General features: G+C 40.8%; 1 protein-coding gene across 3 annotated transcripts in view; it reads right to left on the reverse strand.

Moving 5' to 3' along the window:
- The window catches only part of ECT2L (epithelial cell transforming 2 like), a 133295-nt gene that overhangs the window by 79095 nt on the left and 40292 nt on the right, over positions 1-13908 (reverse strand). For all 3 annotated transcript variants that reach the window (XM_077289245.1, XM_077289243.1, XM_077289244.1), the window contains 9 exons: positions 13579-13712; positions 13065-13192; positions 11887-12025; positions 11648-11816; positions 4858-4986; positions 3974-4066; positions 2361-2546; positions 2176-2279; positions 1931-2053 (listed from right to left, as the gene is read on the reverse strand). In XM_077289245.1, the coding sequence (XP_077145360.1) occupies positions 1931-2053; positions 2176-2279; positions 2361-2546; positions 3974-4066; positions 4858-4986; positions 11648-11816; positions 11887-12025; positions 13065-13192; positions 13579-13712 (1205 nt within the window). The remainder of the gene's footprint in view (positions 1-1930; positions 2054-2175; positions 2280-2360; positions 2547-3973; positions 4067-4857; positions 4987-11647; positions 11817-11886; positions 12026-13064; positions 13193-13578; positions 13713-13908) is intronic.

Raw genomic sequence — 13908 nt, forward strand, 5'->3', positions numbered from 1 at the left:
GGGGGTCGGCGATGCCGTCATTTCGGGCAGCCCGGCCGGATGCGTTAGTTTAAATGCCGCTGTCTGCGTTTGACAGCGGCATTTAACTAGTTAATAGGCACGGGCAAATCGCGATTCTGCCCGCGCCTATTACGGGCACATGTCAGCTGTTCAAAACAGCTGACATGTCCCGGCTTTGATGCAGCTGACATGCCCCGGGCTTTGATGCGGGCTCACCGCCGGAGCCTGCATCAAAGGTCAGAAAGGGGTTAAAATGGCATCACTTGTGGGTTTTTCTACTGTTTAAGCACATCAGGGGCTCTCCAAACACAACATAGTGTCCGATCTCGATTAGAGTCAATTTTGCGTTCACAAAGTCACACAGTGCTTTTTCCTTTCCGAGCCCTGCTGTACACTCAAACAGTAGTTTTCCTCCACATATGGGCTATTGGCATGCTCAGGTGACTTTGCACAACAAGTTTTGGGGTCCATTTTCTCCTGCTACCCTTGTGAAAATAAAAACATGTGTGTCTAAAGCAACATTTTTGTGAAAAAAGTTAAATGTTCGTATTTTCCTTCGACATTGCAAATATTCCTGTGAAGCAATTGAAAAGTTAATAAACTTATTGAATGTTGTTTTGAGCACCTTGATGGGTGCAGTTTCTAAAATGTTATCATATAAGCCCTTCAAAGTCACTTCATGCGTGATGTGATCCCTAAAAAAAAAATTCTCAATTTTGTTAGAAAAATGAGAAAACTCTGGTCAACTTTTAACCCTTTGAACTTCCTAATAAAAAAAAATTATGTTTCAAACATTGTGCTGCTGTAAATTAGACATGTTGGAAATGTTATTTATGAACTATTTTGTGTAACAGAACACTCTGGTTTAGGGGCATAAAAATTAAAAGTTTAAAAAATTGCAAAATGTTCAAGATTTTCAGTTTTTTTCACAAATAAAGTCTTATTGAACACATTTTACCACTATCATGAAGAATAATATGTCACGATAAAACAGTCTCAGAATCAGTGGAATCCTTTGAAGCATTCCAGAGTTATTATTACATATAGTGACACTGGCCAGAATTGTAAAATTTGGCTTGGTCACGAAGGTGAAAACAGGCTTCAGGGGTGAAGGGGTTATGGAAGCTAAAGTAGGTTTCAGTTAGGTAAGCTATTAGACATCACAAGTTGGTTTCAGACAACTAAGGTAACACCAAACAATGGGATGGAATGGGGAGAGGAAGGCCCTCAGAGTAGGGAACAAGGGATGTGTCATCTCCTGAGCTCCAACCTGTGCCTGTCCCTAGACTCCCCTAATGCCCTAAGCGGGTTCATCACCCCACCGCTGTTTTGTGCCTAAACCCTGTTTGTCTCCTCACTATTCCATGGCTAGTGCGCTGGCCTGCAAGAACGCTAGCCTCACCACTGCAGATGGAGAACAACACAGAGAGAGAGACATCAATAAGACAGAAAAAGCGAAAATAGAACTTAACGCTGTCCCCGCTGAAAAGCACCACACAGTTGAGAATATGGCACCAGGACCACAAACTCCACGAACACAGCAGAAGCACCACTGCAATCAGAGAGCTCTTTACTCCAGGCTTGGTCAACATAGATAACTCTATCACTGACTGATGCGTCAAGTTACTATTTAAAGGATGGTGGGAGTGGTTACCACCCACATCAGCTGACCAGCAACGCAGCAGCTACCAGCAAGGAAACTGACATTTAACCATTGCTGGCCTGAAAGGAAAAAGCTACATTTAAATTACAGCGGAACCAGAGCTGTCACGAATCCAAACCTGAATGGTGACACTGGAGATATTTCACGTATCAGGTAAACTCAGTGGTGAGGCACTTACCATCTTTACTACCAAATTAGGATTTTTAAATCATAGGTATAAATACATTTCTTGCACAGAGTTAGTGTCTATCTCTGGTAAGTCTTTACCTTCAAACATGCTGACAGTGTATCATCTTTATTTCCCTCTGATAACAGCAGCTGATGCCTGATCTCTTTGTTTTTGCTACATTTCTTTAACAGACAAACAGAAAGGAACTCCAAAGGATGGTCCTGTAATTAAGATAAGAAAAAGAACAAGACAACCAAGATAAAACAACAAAGCATTATCCCTAGCTTCTTGAAGACTACCTATCTATAATTTGATCTCTTGCCATTTTATTGCGTATACATACATTTTTCTCCTTCGAAAGTTCCACCAAAGCCTCAGTTAATGCCTCACCAACCTCATGGTTGGTCAGCACCTTTACCATTGGCATTGCATCATACATGAACTGCCCTGCATTGAAAGAAAACATTATATTCATGATTCAAGTATTTATGTCATAAAGAAACTAATCTTATACCGCAGGCTAAATACCTATTATTTTTCCGGAGACATTCCTCTGGAGATCAGCTAGATACTTCTTCATTTGCTTCCTGACCACTTGTAGAGCCTCTTCGATTACGCCAGCTAGTCTACACCAGGCTTGTAGTTTCACATCAGTGAAGTATGTAAAAGGAGGAGATCCACTCTTTTGGGGGACAGGCAGCCATTCACTGAGGACTAATATTGATATATTAATGCTGGCAGAATACAGCAACATTACATTCTAGAAATGCACTAATGTTAGTAGTCTCCAATAGTATCTGGCGTTTAAGTGAAAAATGTAGGGGCTGAGAGCTCCAGAACCAAAGTTATGGTAATACTGATCTAAAAAGAATCATGATATTTAAAGTGTTTCTACAGATGCCATTATTTATTATTAGTCTCCTCATAATTAAAAAAAAAAAGACACCCAAGGAATACAATCCTTCCAATACAGGACATAACAGACATTCAATTACGATTCTATACATAGGCACCGATTCACCATTTGAGCTTTATTTTAAGTCACTTACCTTTTTTGTCATGCGGTATTATTTGCCTATTTTTGCACCACATTTGTCAAAATTGCGCACGTTATTCATGAATTTGCCACAAAGTAAAATATGGTCTTTTTTTTTTAAGTTGAACAAATTTTGCGAGCGTAAATGGGTGCACTTTTTACAAAATAGGGCAAAAATGTTGCCAAATGCTGGAGGTTTTAAAAATATACTATGGGAACTAAAGTGTAGTTGCTCCAAATAGTGTGACTTTTTAAAATGTTGCAATTGATGAATTAGGCAAAAACATCAGGCAAACACATATAAAATAGACTTAAAGGCATAAATAGTATAATGAATTGGGTGCAAACAAAAAAGTCGCAAACACTCACAAAACTAGACAAAAAAAAGATGCAAAAGCAATGATGAATCATTGCCATATACTAAAGGTATACATGTGCAAAAATATACATTATTGTGCAAAACAATGCTGCAAAGTAAGAATAGTTTCAAAAATCGAAGAATGAATAGTCTATTTTTATCAATTAGCAAAGTGAATGAACAAAAGATATTGTTTTGAAGTCAAGGGGCGGTCACAACAAATATTGATTTGATTTAGATTTCCCTTTTTTTAATTCACTTTGCATTATGTTAATTGATAACAATAAACTATTAACATTTCTATTTTTAAACCATTATTACTTTGCAGCATTTTTTCCATACCTGCCTAAAACTTTTGCACAGTACTATACTGTACTAATAAGAACCAATTTCTAGTCCAAATTATTTAAAGAGGATTTTACCCATTCAATGGAATGAAATATCAAAACGCATTTTCATGACAAAATCAGCCAAGATTTCTACGCCACATGTACAGCTACTTTTTTATAGTAACAATTTTATTAAACCGTCGATGTAGATGTGGTTGGAAGAAAATAAACTATAGAGCACTAAAGGCAAAATATGAAACATACAAAGTGAGGACAGGAGTTATCTAGAATATCAGATTAATGTAGTACGAAGTAGAGGATTTTTCTTGTACCTCCAATGCTGTGATTCAATGATCTTAGCTGTTCCCCTTTTAAGGCAACAAATGCCAACTGTTGAAAATTTCAGGCCTAAACTTACTATTATTGAAGGATCCTGTTGCAATTCCAGATGGGGCCGAAAAGGGGACCCCAGCTATCTGAGAAAGATGCCCAAGAATTTCCATTCCAGATTCTGCAATGCAATGTAAAACATTAGGGCAGAAAAGAATCTGTGCATGAGCCATGGTAGACTTTAGGGCACAGAACACATGACGATGAGAAGCTAGAAGAATAAGTGAAGATTACATTGAAGATCCGATGTAATGTTTGCCCTTATATGTAAAACAAAAAACAGTGTAAGAAAGCAAAATATACATTAAACTAATGGAACTTAGAGAGTGAAAAATTAGCAAATGTTCTTGATTATTACTAAGAGGCCTATAGGAAGAGTAGCCTTACGTGAATCAACTGGTGCTGCGTGTTTTCACCGTTTCTTGGATTGTGAGATCGCAATAAAGGAAACTTAAATATTTTACGTCATTGGATTAGTGCCACTTATTATACCCTCACTATTTGTAGATGCTGGATTATGGGACAGTCACAGATGGGTAGATAAAAGCCAGTAGATGGATTTGGCCGACAATGTAATTCATATGATGGCACCGGACAACTGATCGTTGGAGGAGATGTCGATAGAGAATGTCCGATTTTTTCCTCCCAGAGATAAGCCACCAGCAGATATGTCTATTGGCAGCTTTTTCATAGAGAACACAGGGGCGCCCCGTGTGTGGGAGAGAGGTGTCTGAGATGGCTATTGGCCCAAGCATCGTTCCTCAACAGGCATCTGATGTGTATGGTCGGCTTTATTTCACAATTTATTATAAGTCGTTGTGATTACTTTAAGCTAGATATTTCACATATTGTTGATTTTTTTAGTTAAGTTTTAGTAATTACTATGACAAGATCCTATCAAATCTGTCATACCTGAAGCGGCTAGTGGGACAAATATGTCAATATGGCCACCATCTCTCTCTGTCTGCACGCAGCTTCCTAGTTTCTCCCAAAACTCCCTAATGTCAGATCTCAGAACACTCTGGGAACTGATTCTTATGCCTGGTAAATAGAAATCAGAAAAAAATGATTGATTAGTAATGCTTTATCATATATGCACTCTCATTACTAAAAGTCTCACATGCATTAAAGAGTGGATGCTGTTCTCTATACAATGGCCTTGATGAGACTTCACACTTTTTCCTTCCAAAGCCAGATACATTACAATCCATAGAATGTGACTATATGGCACATGGGGGTGCATGACAATCAGTCCAGAAGGGGCCGATGTAAAGGCTTAGGCCATGACCCATATTTGGATTCGTGCCAGCTCTAGTTTCTCTCTGTTTTAAATATAGCTTTTTCCTTTCAGGACCAGCGGTGGTTAGTATCAGTTTTCCCCCGCTGGCGATGAGCTGTAACTGCAGTGTGGCTAGGTCAGCTGATGTGGGTGGTGACCACTCCAATCATCCTTTAAATGGTCACCAGATACATCAGCTGACTGTCAGTGATAGAGCAATCTACAGTGACCAAGCCTGGAGGAAGGAGCTCGCTGGCTGCTGTGGTGTATCAACTGGTTTTGTGAGCTCGTGATCCTGGTGCCTTTATTCAGCTGTGCGGTGCGCTGCAGCAGAGGAAGTTGAAGCTAAGTTGTGTTTTTACCCCATCCCTTTCGTGTTTGTCACTGTCCCCTGTTTGGTATTATCTACAGTGGTGAGGCTAGTGCCCCTTGCCGGCCAGTGCACTAGCCAGGGCAGTATTAGGTGACAGTGAGGGACGAGGTTCCTGATGGTGGTGTTGGAAAGGACCCACTTAGGGCGTTAGGGAAGTGCCGTGAAAGGCTCAGGTTTGAGCTCAGGTGGTGACCATCTCCCATTTCCCTATCAGTAGGGCCTTCTTCTCCCCATTTCCATCTCATTGTTAGTGTGTTGCACGTCCACTGACCGAACCCCCGTTGGGTCGTGTCACATCGTCACAGCTAATCTCTGTGCTCTTAATCTGGTAAGCAGTTGGATTTATATACCTAAATTGTACCAGTATTTTTCAGAGAATGTTTCTGAACAAGCGGTTATACACTCACCGGCCACTTTATTAGGTACACCTGTCCAACTTCTTGTTAACACTTAATTTCTAATCAGCCAATCACATGGCGGCAACTCAGTGCATTTAGGCATGTAGACATGGTCAAGACAATCTCCTGCAGTTCAAACCGAGCATCAGTATGGGGAAGAAAGGTGATTTGAGTGCCTTTGAACGTGGCATGGTTGTTGGTGCCAGAAGGGCTGGTCTGAGTATTTCAGAAACTGCTGATCTACTGGGATTTTCACGCACAACCATCTCTAGGGTTTACAGAGAATGGTCCGAAAAAGAAAAAAAATCCAGTGAGCGGCAGTTCTGTGGGCGGAAATGCCTTGTTGATGCCAGAGGTCAGAGGAGAATGGGCAGACTGGTTCGAGCTGATAGAAAGGCAACAGTGACTCAAATCGCCACCCGTTACAACCAAGGTAGGCCTAAGAGCATCTCTGAACGCACAGTGCGTCGAACTTTGAGGCAGATGGGCTACAGCAGCAGAAGACCACACCGGGTACCACTCCTTTCAGCTAAGAACAGGAAACTGAGGCTACAATTTGTACAAGCTCATCGAAATTGGACAGTAGAAGATTGGAAAAACGTTGCTTGGTCTGATGAGTCTCGATTTCTGCTGCGACATTCGGATGGTAGGGTCAGAATTTGGCGTAAACAACATGAAAGCATGGATCCATCCTGCCTTGTATGGAGCATCTTTGGGATGTGCAGCCGACAAATCTGCGGCAACTGTGTGATGCCATCATGTCAATATGGACCAAAATCTCTGAGGAATGCTTCCAGCACCTTGTTGAATCTATGCCACGAAGAATTGAGGCAGTTCTGAAGGCAAAAGGGGGTCCAACCCGTTACTAGCATGGTGTACCTAATAAAGTGGCCGGTGAGTGTATGTGTCTAAAAGGAACACAATTATTGTGTCTCGTAGCCTGCATTTTTTTTTTTAACTCTGCAGGATTTCTCTCTAATTTCTGATTTTCCTTTGGCTAGTGTGTCTCTGTGTAACACATGTCCATCAGCAGCAGTGTGGAGAACATTATACAGCAGCACTGAGCAGTGTACAGTGGCATGTAAAAGTTTGGGCACCCCTGGTCAAAATTACTGTTATTGTGAACAATTAAAGGGCACCTGTCACCCCGTTTTTTCAGTATGAGATAAAAATACTGTTAAATAGGGCCTGAGCTATGCATTACAACAGTGTATTTTGTGGACCCCAATTCCCCACCTATGCTGCCAAAATACGTTACCAAAGTAGCCATTTTCGCCTGTCAATCAGGCTGGTCTGGTCAAAAGGGCGTGGTGTCTTCCCCCAGATCTTGCTTAGTTTTCCGTTGGTGGCGTAGTGGTTTGCGCATGCCCAAGGTCCCGAATCCACTGCACAGGGGAGTTAAAAGAGCGCGATGTGCACTATTTCATTGGTGATCGGTGGGGGCGGCCATCTTCCTTTGGCCGCGCGTGCGCAGAAGCGGCGTTCTGCTGGCCGTGGCTTCAGGAAAATGGCCGCGGGATGCCGCGCGTGCGCAGATGGAGATCGCGGCGGCCATTTTCCTGAAGCCGAGATGCGAACTCTGCTTCAGGAAAATGGCCGCCGCGATCTCCATCTGCGCACGCGCGGCATCCCGCGGCCATTTTCCTGAAGCCGCAGCCAGCAGAGCGCCGCTTCTGCGCACGCGCGGCCAAAGGAAGATGGCCGCCCCCACCGATCACCAATGAAATAGTGCACATCGCGCTCTTTTAACTCCCCTGTGCAGTGGATTCGGGACCTTGGGCATGCGCAAACCACTACGACACCAATGGAAAACTAAGCAAGATCTGGGGGAAGACACCACGCCCTTTTGACCAGACCAGCCTGATTGACAGGCGAAAACGGCTACTTTGGTAACGTATTTTGGCAGCATAGGTGGGGAATCGGGGTCCACAAAATACACTGTTGTAATGCACAGCTCAGGCCCTATTTAACAGTATTTTTATCTCATACTGAAAAAACGGGGTGACAGGTGCCCTTTAAGCAAGTTGAAGATCTATAAAAGGCCTAAAGTTAAAGACACCTTTGTATTCTTGCCAAAAAATATGTATATATATACATACACATATATATATATATATATATATATATATATATATATATATATATATATATATATATATATATATATACTGTATATATATATATTTTTAAGAATTACAAAAAGTAAAATGGGCCTTTGCAAAACTTTAGGTACCCTGCATGGTTAATAACTAGTAGCACCCCATTTTGAAAGTATCACAGCTTGTAAATGCTTTTTGTAGCCAGCCAAGAGCCTTTCAATTCTTTTTTGAGGGATTTTCATCCATTCTTCCTTGGGAAATTCTTCAAGTTCTGTGAGATTCCTGGGTCGTCTTGCATGCACTGATATTTTGAGGTCTAGCCACAGATTTTCAATGATCAAATTAGGGAACTGTGAGGGACATTGTAAAACCTTCAGCTTGTGCCTATTGAGGTAGTCTATTTTAGGATCATTACCCATTTGTAGAAGCCATCCTCTTTTCATCTTCATCTTTTTTTTAACCAATGGTGTAATGTTTGCATCAAGAATTTGATGGAATTTCATTGAATCCATTCTTCCCTCTACCCGTGAAATGTTCCCCGTGCCATTGGCTGCAACACAACCCCAAAGCATGATTGATCTACCCCCATGCTTAATGGTTGGCAATATGTTCTATTCCTGAAATTCTGTGCCCTTTATTCTACACACATACCTTTTATCATTGTGGTCAAAGAATTCTATTTTAACTTCATTTGTCCATCAGGCTTGTTTAGATGTTCTTTTGCAAACTTCTAATGCTGGAGAGGTTTTCTTCTGTTGACTCTTCCATGAAGTTTATATTTCTGCAGGTGTCTCTGAACAGTAGAACAGTGCACCACAACTCCAGAGCCTGCTAAATTTTTTTGAAGGTCTTTTGCAGTCAAGCTGGGATTCTGATTTGCTTCTCTAGCAAGCCTACGAACAGCTTGACCTCCACTGTCCCTGTTAACTGCCATTTCTTAATTACATTTCAAACTGAGGAAAGGGCAACTTGAAAACGCTTTGCTATCTGTTTATAGCCTTTTCCTGCTTTGTGGGCCTCCACCATTTTCATTTTCAGAGTGCTAGGCTGCTGCTTAGAAAAACCTATGGCTGCTGTTTTTTGGCACAAGGTCATAGGAGCCTGGGCTTTTATGAAGTTGGGAAATTTGTATCACCTGACCTCTCCTAATAATGATAAGCCATAAGCCTAACAGGCTATTTAAGGTCTGAAATCTTAGTCAAAGTTATCTGAGCACACCAATCTCCAAGGGTGCCCAAACATTTGCATCAGCCCATTTTCCTCTTTGTAATTTTGAAAATGAAAAAAAAAAAGACTATTTTTTTTTTTTTTTTTTTTCAAAAAATTCAAAGGAAATGTGTCATCTTTAACTTTAGGGCTTTTCGAGATAATTTCATCTTCAACTTGCATAACTATTCACAATATCAGTCATTTTGATCAGGTTGAACAAACTTTTTCATGCCACTGTAGCTCTGAATCCAGTACTGTAGTCAGAGAACACATTTGCTATGAGCTTCAGCACTGTTTTCCTGTTTCTGCCTGCATTTTACAGTGCTTCTCCCCTTTCGACAGGCTTTAATAGGATCTGTAATCTGATAATTTAAGGGGCTGTCTGGAATTAATTTTAATTTCACCATATACATGAAGGCTCTTTTCACTTTGTGTTCTTGCCCACATTCAGTGGTCCATCGGGTCTTGCGTCAAACATCCCACAAAATGGGATTTGGGCATATGCGTAGATGGAGCCATAGATTTAAATGGTGCCGACAGAGTCAACGTGCTCTGTGGTGCATCATTTTCGGGCATATACACCTACTGGAGGTGGACACCCAGATGCAGGCTACTAGATCTGAGTGACCGCTTGCAGTAAGCATATATGCTTGAAAATGATGCACATCAGAGCACACGTTGACTCTGTCAACACAATTATAGTCTATTGCCTTGTCGGTGCATATGCCTGAATACCGTTTTGGGGGAGTTTTGGACACAAGTCCTGACAGGGCCACTGAACGTGGGCAAGAGCGCAATGCGAAAGCACCCTGAGAAAATAACATATGAGCCTGTATGTTGTATGTTCATATAAGCCTGTAGGTTGACTCTTGTATATTTACTTGTTTTATGATGATTTGTTGAAGGCCTGCTGATTACCTATTGTATCCCCTACAATGTATTCTTCTAAATAACCTTAGAGGACAAAGATGCAGGATAATTGAACAATCGATGTTTGTTAATATGTTGAATGCCTGCTGATTACCCATTGTACCAGTCCTGCAGTTTATTATTCTACAACCATTGAAGGACAAAATAAGCAGGTTAATTGAACACTCGAACAATGAAGATTTTTCTTTTCCCACATTCCCTCAATCTCTGAATAAGAGATGTGGACTATAATAGGGGGATCTGCCTCTGTTTCCAGTGAGACTCTACAAGACAGCAGCCAAGGAACCAAGCCACCAACTGGAGGAATACAGATCTGCTCCACTGACCATCACTGAACCCTCAAAGACATTTGAAGAACCCAGGTTGGGACAATCAGTTCACCTGGCCACATACCTCAATGTACTCTGTCAGCTTCCTAAGTTTGACTTTACCCCCTCTCTGTGGGTGCCCACCAAAAGCGGGCTGCCATTGGGGCTATGACTAAGGTCACTGATGTCCCAGAAATGCATCAGGTTGTTTTTATACAATTGTTATGCTTTGAGAACTGAATAAAGTGTCTTTTATGATTACCTGGATGGCTGTGCTGAGCTCACTTCTCCCTCCTTTCCTTGCTTCCACTGGTTGGGGTAGTTGGCCCTTGATGTTCCTGCACCATTTTCTTTATTTGCTTGGGCTGTACTATATGTTATTAACTGTTGGTGATCCAATAAAGTATCACCCCATTGTGTTAACCCCCCTCCCCCGTGTTGTCTGAGTTGTATTCCGCCTACGGGAAAAAGGTACAGGCGTTGAATGGGATGAGCCCTGGTCCATGAGGTCTTTGTAAAGACAGTCAAGCCAGCAGACAAGAGCACCCACTGACCATAGCATCTCCACAATACTAAACTCCCCAAGTCCAGCGTTGCCTCTCTGTTGTTGCCATGGTCTTCATTTATTTTGCTTGCTTCTATTGCGGCAACATGTTACGTGGCACTTTACAGACATTATCATCACTGTCCCCACTAGGCCTCATAATCTACATTGCTTATCAAGTACAATGAAGAAACCACTAGTGGTTTTTGAAGCAAAAATGCTAACAGATCGCTGAAAAAAGACAGTGGCTATTCTATAAGCATTTATCGCAAATACTGGCTCAAAATTTGATTAAAGTGAAAAATGCAGTATTTTAAATGTGTTACTTTCTTTTTTATGCTAGTACCTTCAAAGTCCAAATGATTCACATATCTTCTGCACGATTCCCTGACTAAACCTACATAATGGCCTGACCAGTCCTACATAATGGCCTGACCAGTCCTACACAATGCCCTGACCAGTCCTACACAATGCCCTGACCAGTCCTACACAATGCCCTGACCAGTCCTACATAATGGCCTGACCATCTCTCCAGTATTGACATTTCATCACCATTTCTTACTCTGTAATAAGTGTATTTCTTGAGAATCTCCATCTGCAATAATCCCAATGCTCTGTACCGTGCGTCCATCCAACGCTTTTTCCACACAGAAGAGCAGACTTTCGGGTGTCGTTCCACAGTTGTCATAAACTATAGGTATCACGCTGGGCTTCACACTATCTAGAAGGACCTGCAGGAACCAAGGGAGATGAGCTTTCTAGTATGTAACATGACCAAAGCTACATGTTAAGTAGAAGTACCTCATACGCTGGTATATGGGAAGATATCAGCACCAGGTGCAGTAGATCAGTGGGGCACAGTGCTGCGTACTGATAACGGAGACTGTGGTGCTGCCGGGTGGATGTGGATGGGTAGTTGTCAAATCCAGCTACATTCTTCCTGTAAAAAGGAGAACTATGAAGTCCACATACGCTATATATACACATGATGTGTGAGCACTTCTAGTAATAAATATAGCTTTATTCTCCTTCCCTGCATTGCTGGCCCAAATGGTCCTTTGGCTCATAGGAGAAAACAAATATCATTAAAGACCCGTTATAGTTGGGGCCAGAGGTCTTCAAGCTTTGAGTAGCGCCACTGTCAAGTGCCGTAATCAGAACTGCTTTTCATTAGATTTCATACAATCTGAAGATTTCAGCACAATAAAAAAAATCCTTTTTCAAACCTCACTAAACCCTTTCATATTCATATACCGTACATTAATTGTGATGAGCCTTAAGAAAAAAAAAAAAGAACAAAAAATGAGGAAGAGAAATGTTTGCCTTGGTAAATGATATATTAAAGAGGTATTTCAATCTCAAAAATCCTATCCCAATATGTAGCAGGCATAATAAAAATTATATTAGCAAATACCTCCAATTAGAAATGTAGTATAGTTCTTCTAATTTCCAATTTCATGACAGTTAGTTAGTTAGCTGTTAGTGGTCATAACCATGGATACCTAAGCTCCTGCAGTGCCCTGCACACGAGGTGAATGACATAGTGAATCAGAAGAACTATACTACATTTCTAATTGGAGGTATTTGCTGATATTATTATTATTACACCTACTACATATTGGAATATGATCTTGGAGATGGGAATACCCCTTTAAACAAATGTATTGCATGTGTCATGTTGTTCCACTCATTTTGGCAAAACGGTACGAAAATGAAAAAAAGTCACAATATATTTGCGCAGTTTCCAAAATTTTGCAACATTTGAAGGAAGGCGTTTTATGCCAGAATTGTGGCATAAACACCTTGATGAATCACGGCCATAGTTTTAGCATTTTGGTTTTTAGAGTAAGACATAATTATTCAATAAAAGTGATTTGCGATGATCTATTTAGCACATCATCCATTCCATGAGATCACATTTTCTAAAAGTACAGTGACCATTTAATCTGCCCCAATTCTCGACCTAAGAGTATATATACCTTTTAGGCAGTGCGTTTATGGACATCTCTACAAGTTTCTTTTCTTGCGCTAATGTGAAACTGGGAGTGCGGCTTTCTTCTTCTCTAATCCGATATGTAAGAGTATTTTCTGAGTTTTTCTCTTGACCCTAAAATATTATATGATAGATTAAATATAATCTATATATACATACAATATATGTAAAAACAGAATTTTTAAACTGAATGTCCAGCTTCTTTTTTAATCTGAAGAAGTCTGACAATTCTGTGTGGATTCATTTCTTAATGAATATGTTTTGTCATTGAATAGTCAGTATAGGCACGACCACACTATGCAGAAATCTCCTATATTACCTTTACTGGTAACAGAATTGCATAATGTTTCTATGACCTGACAGCAAGCAAGGTTCTAATTAGGGAAGATCGGAACTGCAACATATGTTAGGAAGTTGCATAATGTATGGTGTATTGGTGACATTGATTCACATAAGGTATAAGAGCTTACACACATCGTGACAGAGACATTTATTCTCACCTTGATGAGCCGGATCTCAGCCTGTAAAGCTGCCCGCTCAGTCATACTTATTGATGGACTTAGTGATAAGCTGGATTTTATTGCTGATTTCCATTCTCCACTCATCCAAGGTGGTCTAGTTTTAAAAAGCTCTCCTAAAAAAAAAAAAGAATGTTTCATAGCACTGAGGACACAGTACATCAAATGTTAGGTCTGATACAGTCTATCTGTATTCAGAGCTTCATTTTCTCTTTCATCTTCATCCCAGCAATGTGTCACATGCTAGCCGAAATGTTAACGTGTTGATGTAATCACTGTCTAGCAGAGCTCAAATGCTGAGCCCTGCATAAC

Source organism: Ranitomeya variabilis, chromosome 2 (genome assembly GCF_051348905.1).
Source record: "Ranitomeya variabilis isolate aRanVar5 chromosome 2, aRanVar5.hap1, whole genome shotgun sequence".
In the NCBI taxonomy this organism is placed as follows: Eukaryota; Metazoa; Chordata; class Amphibia; order Anura; family Dendrobatidae; genus Ranitomeya; species Ranitomeya variabilis.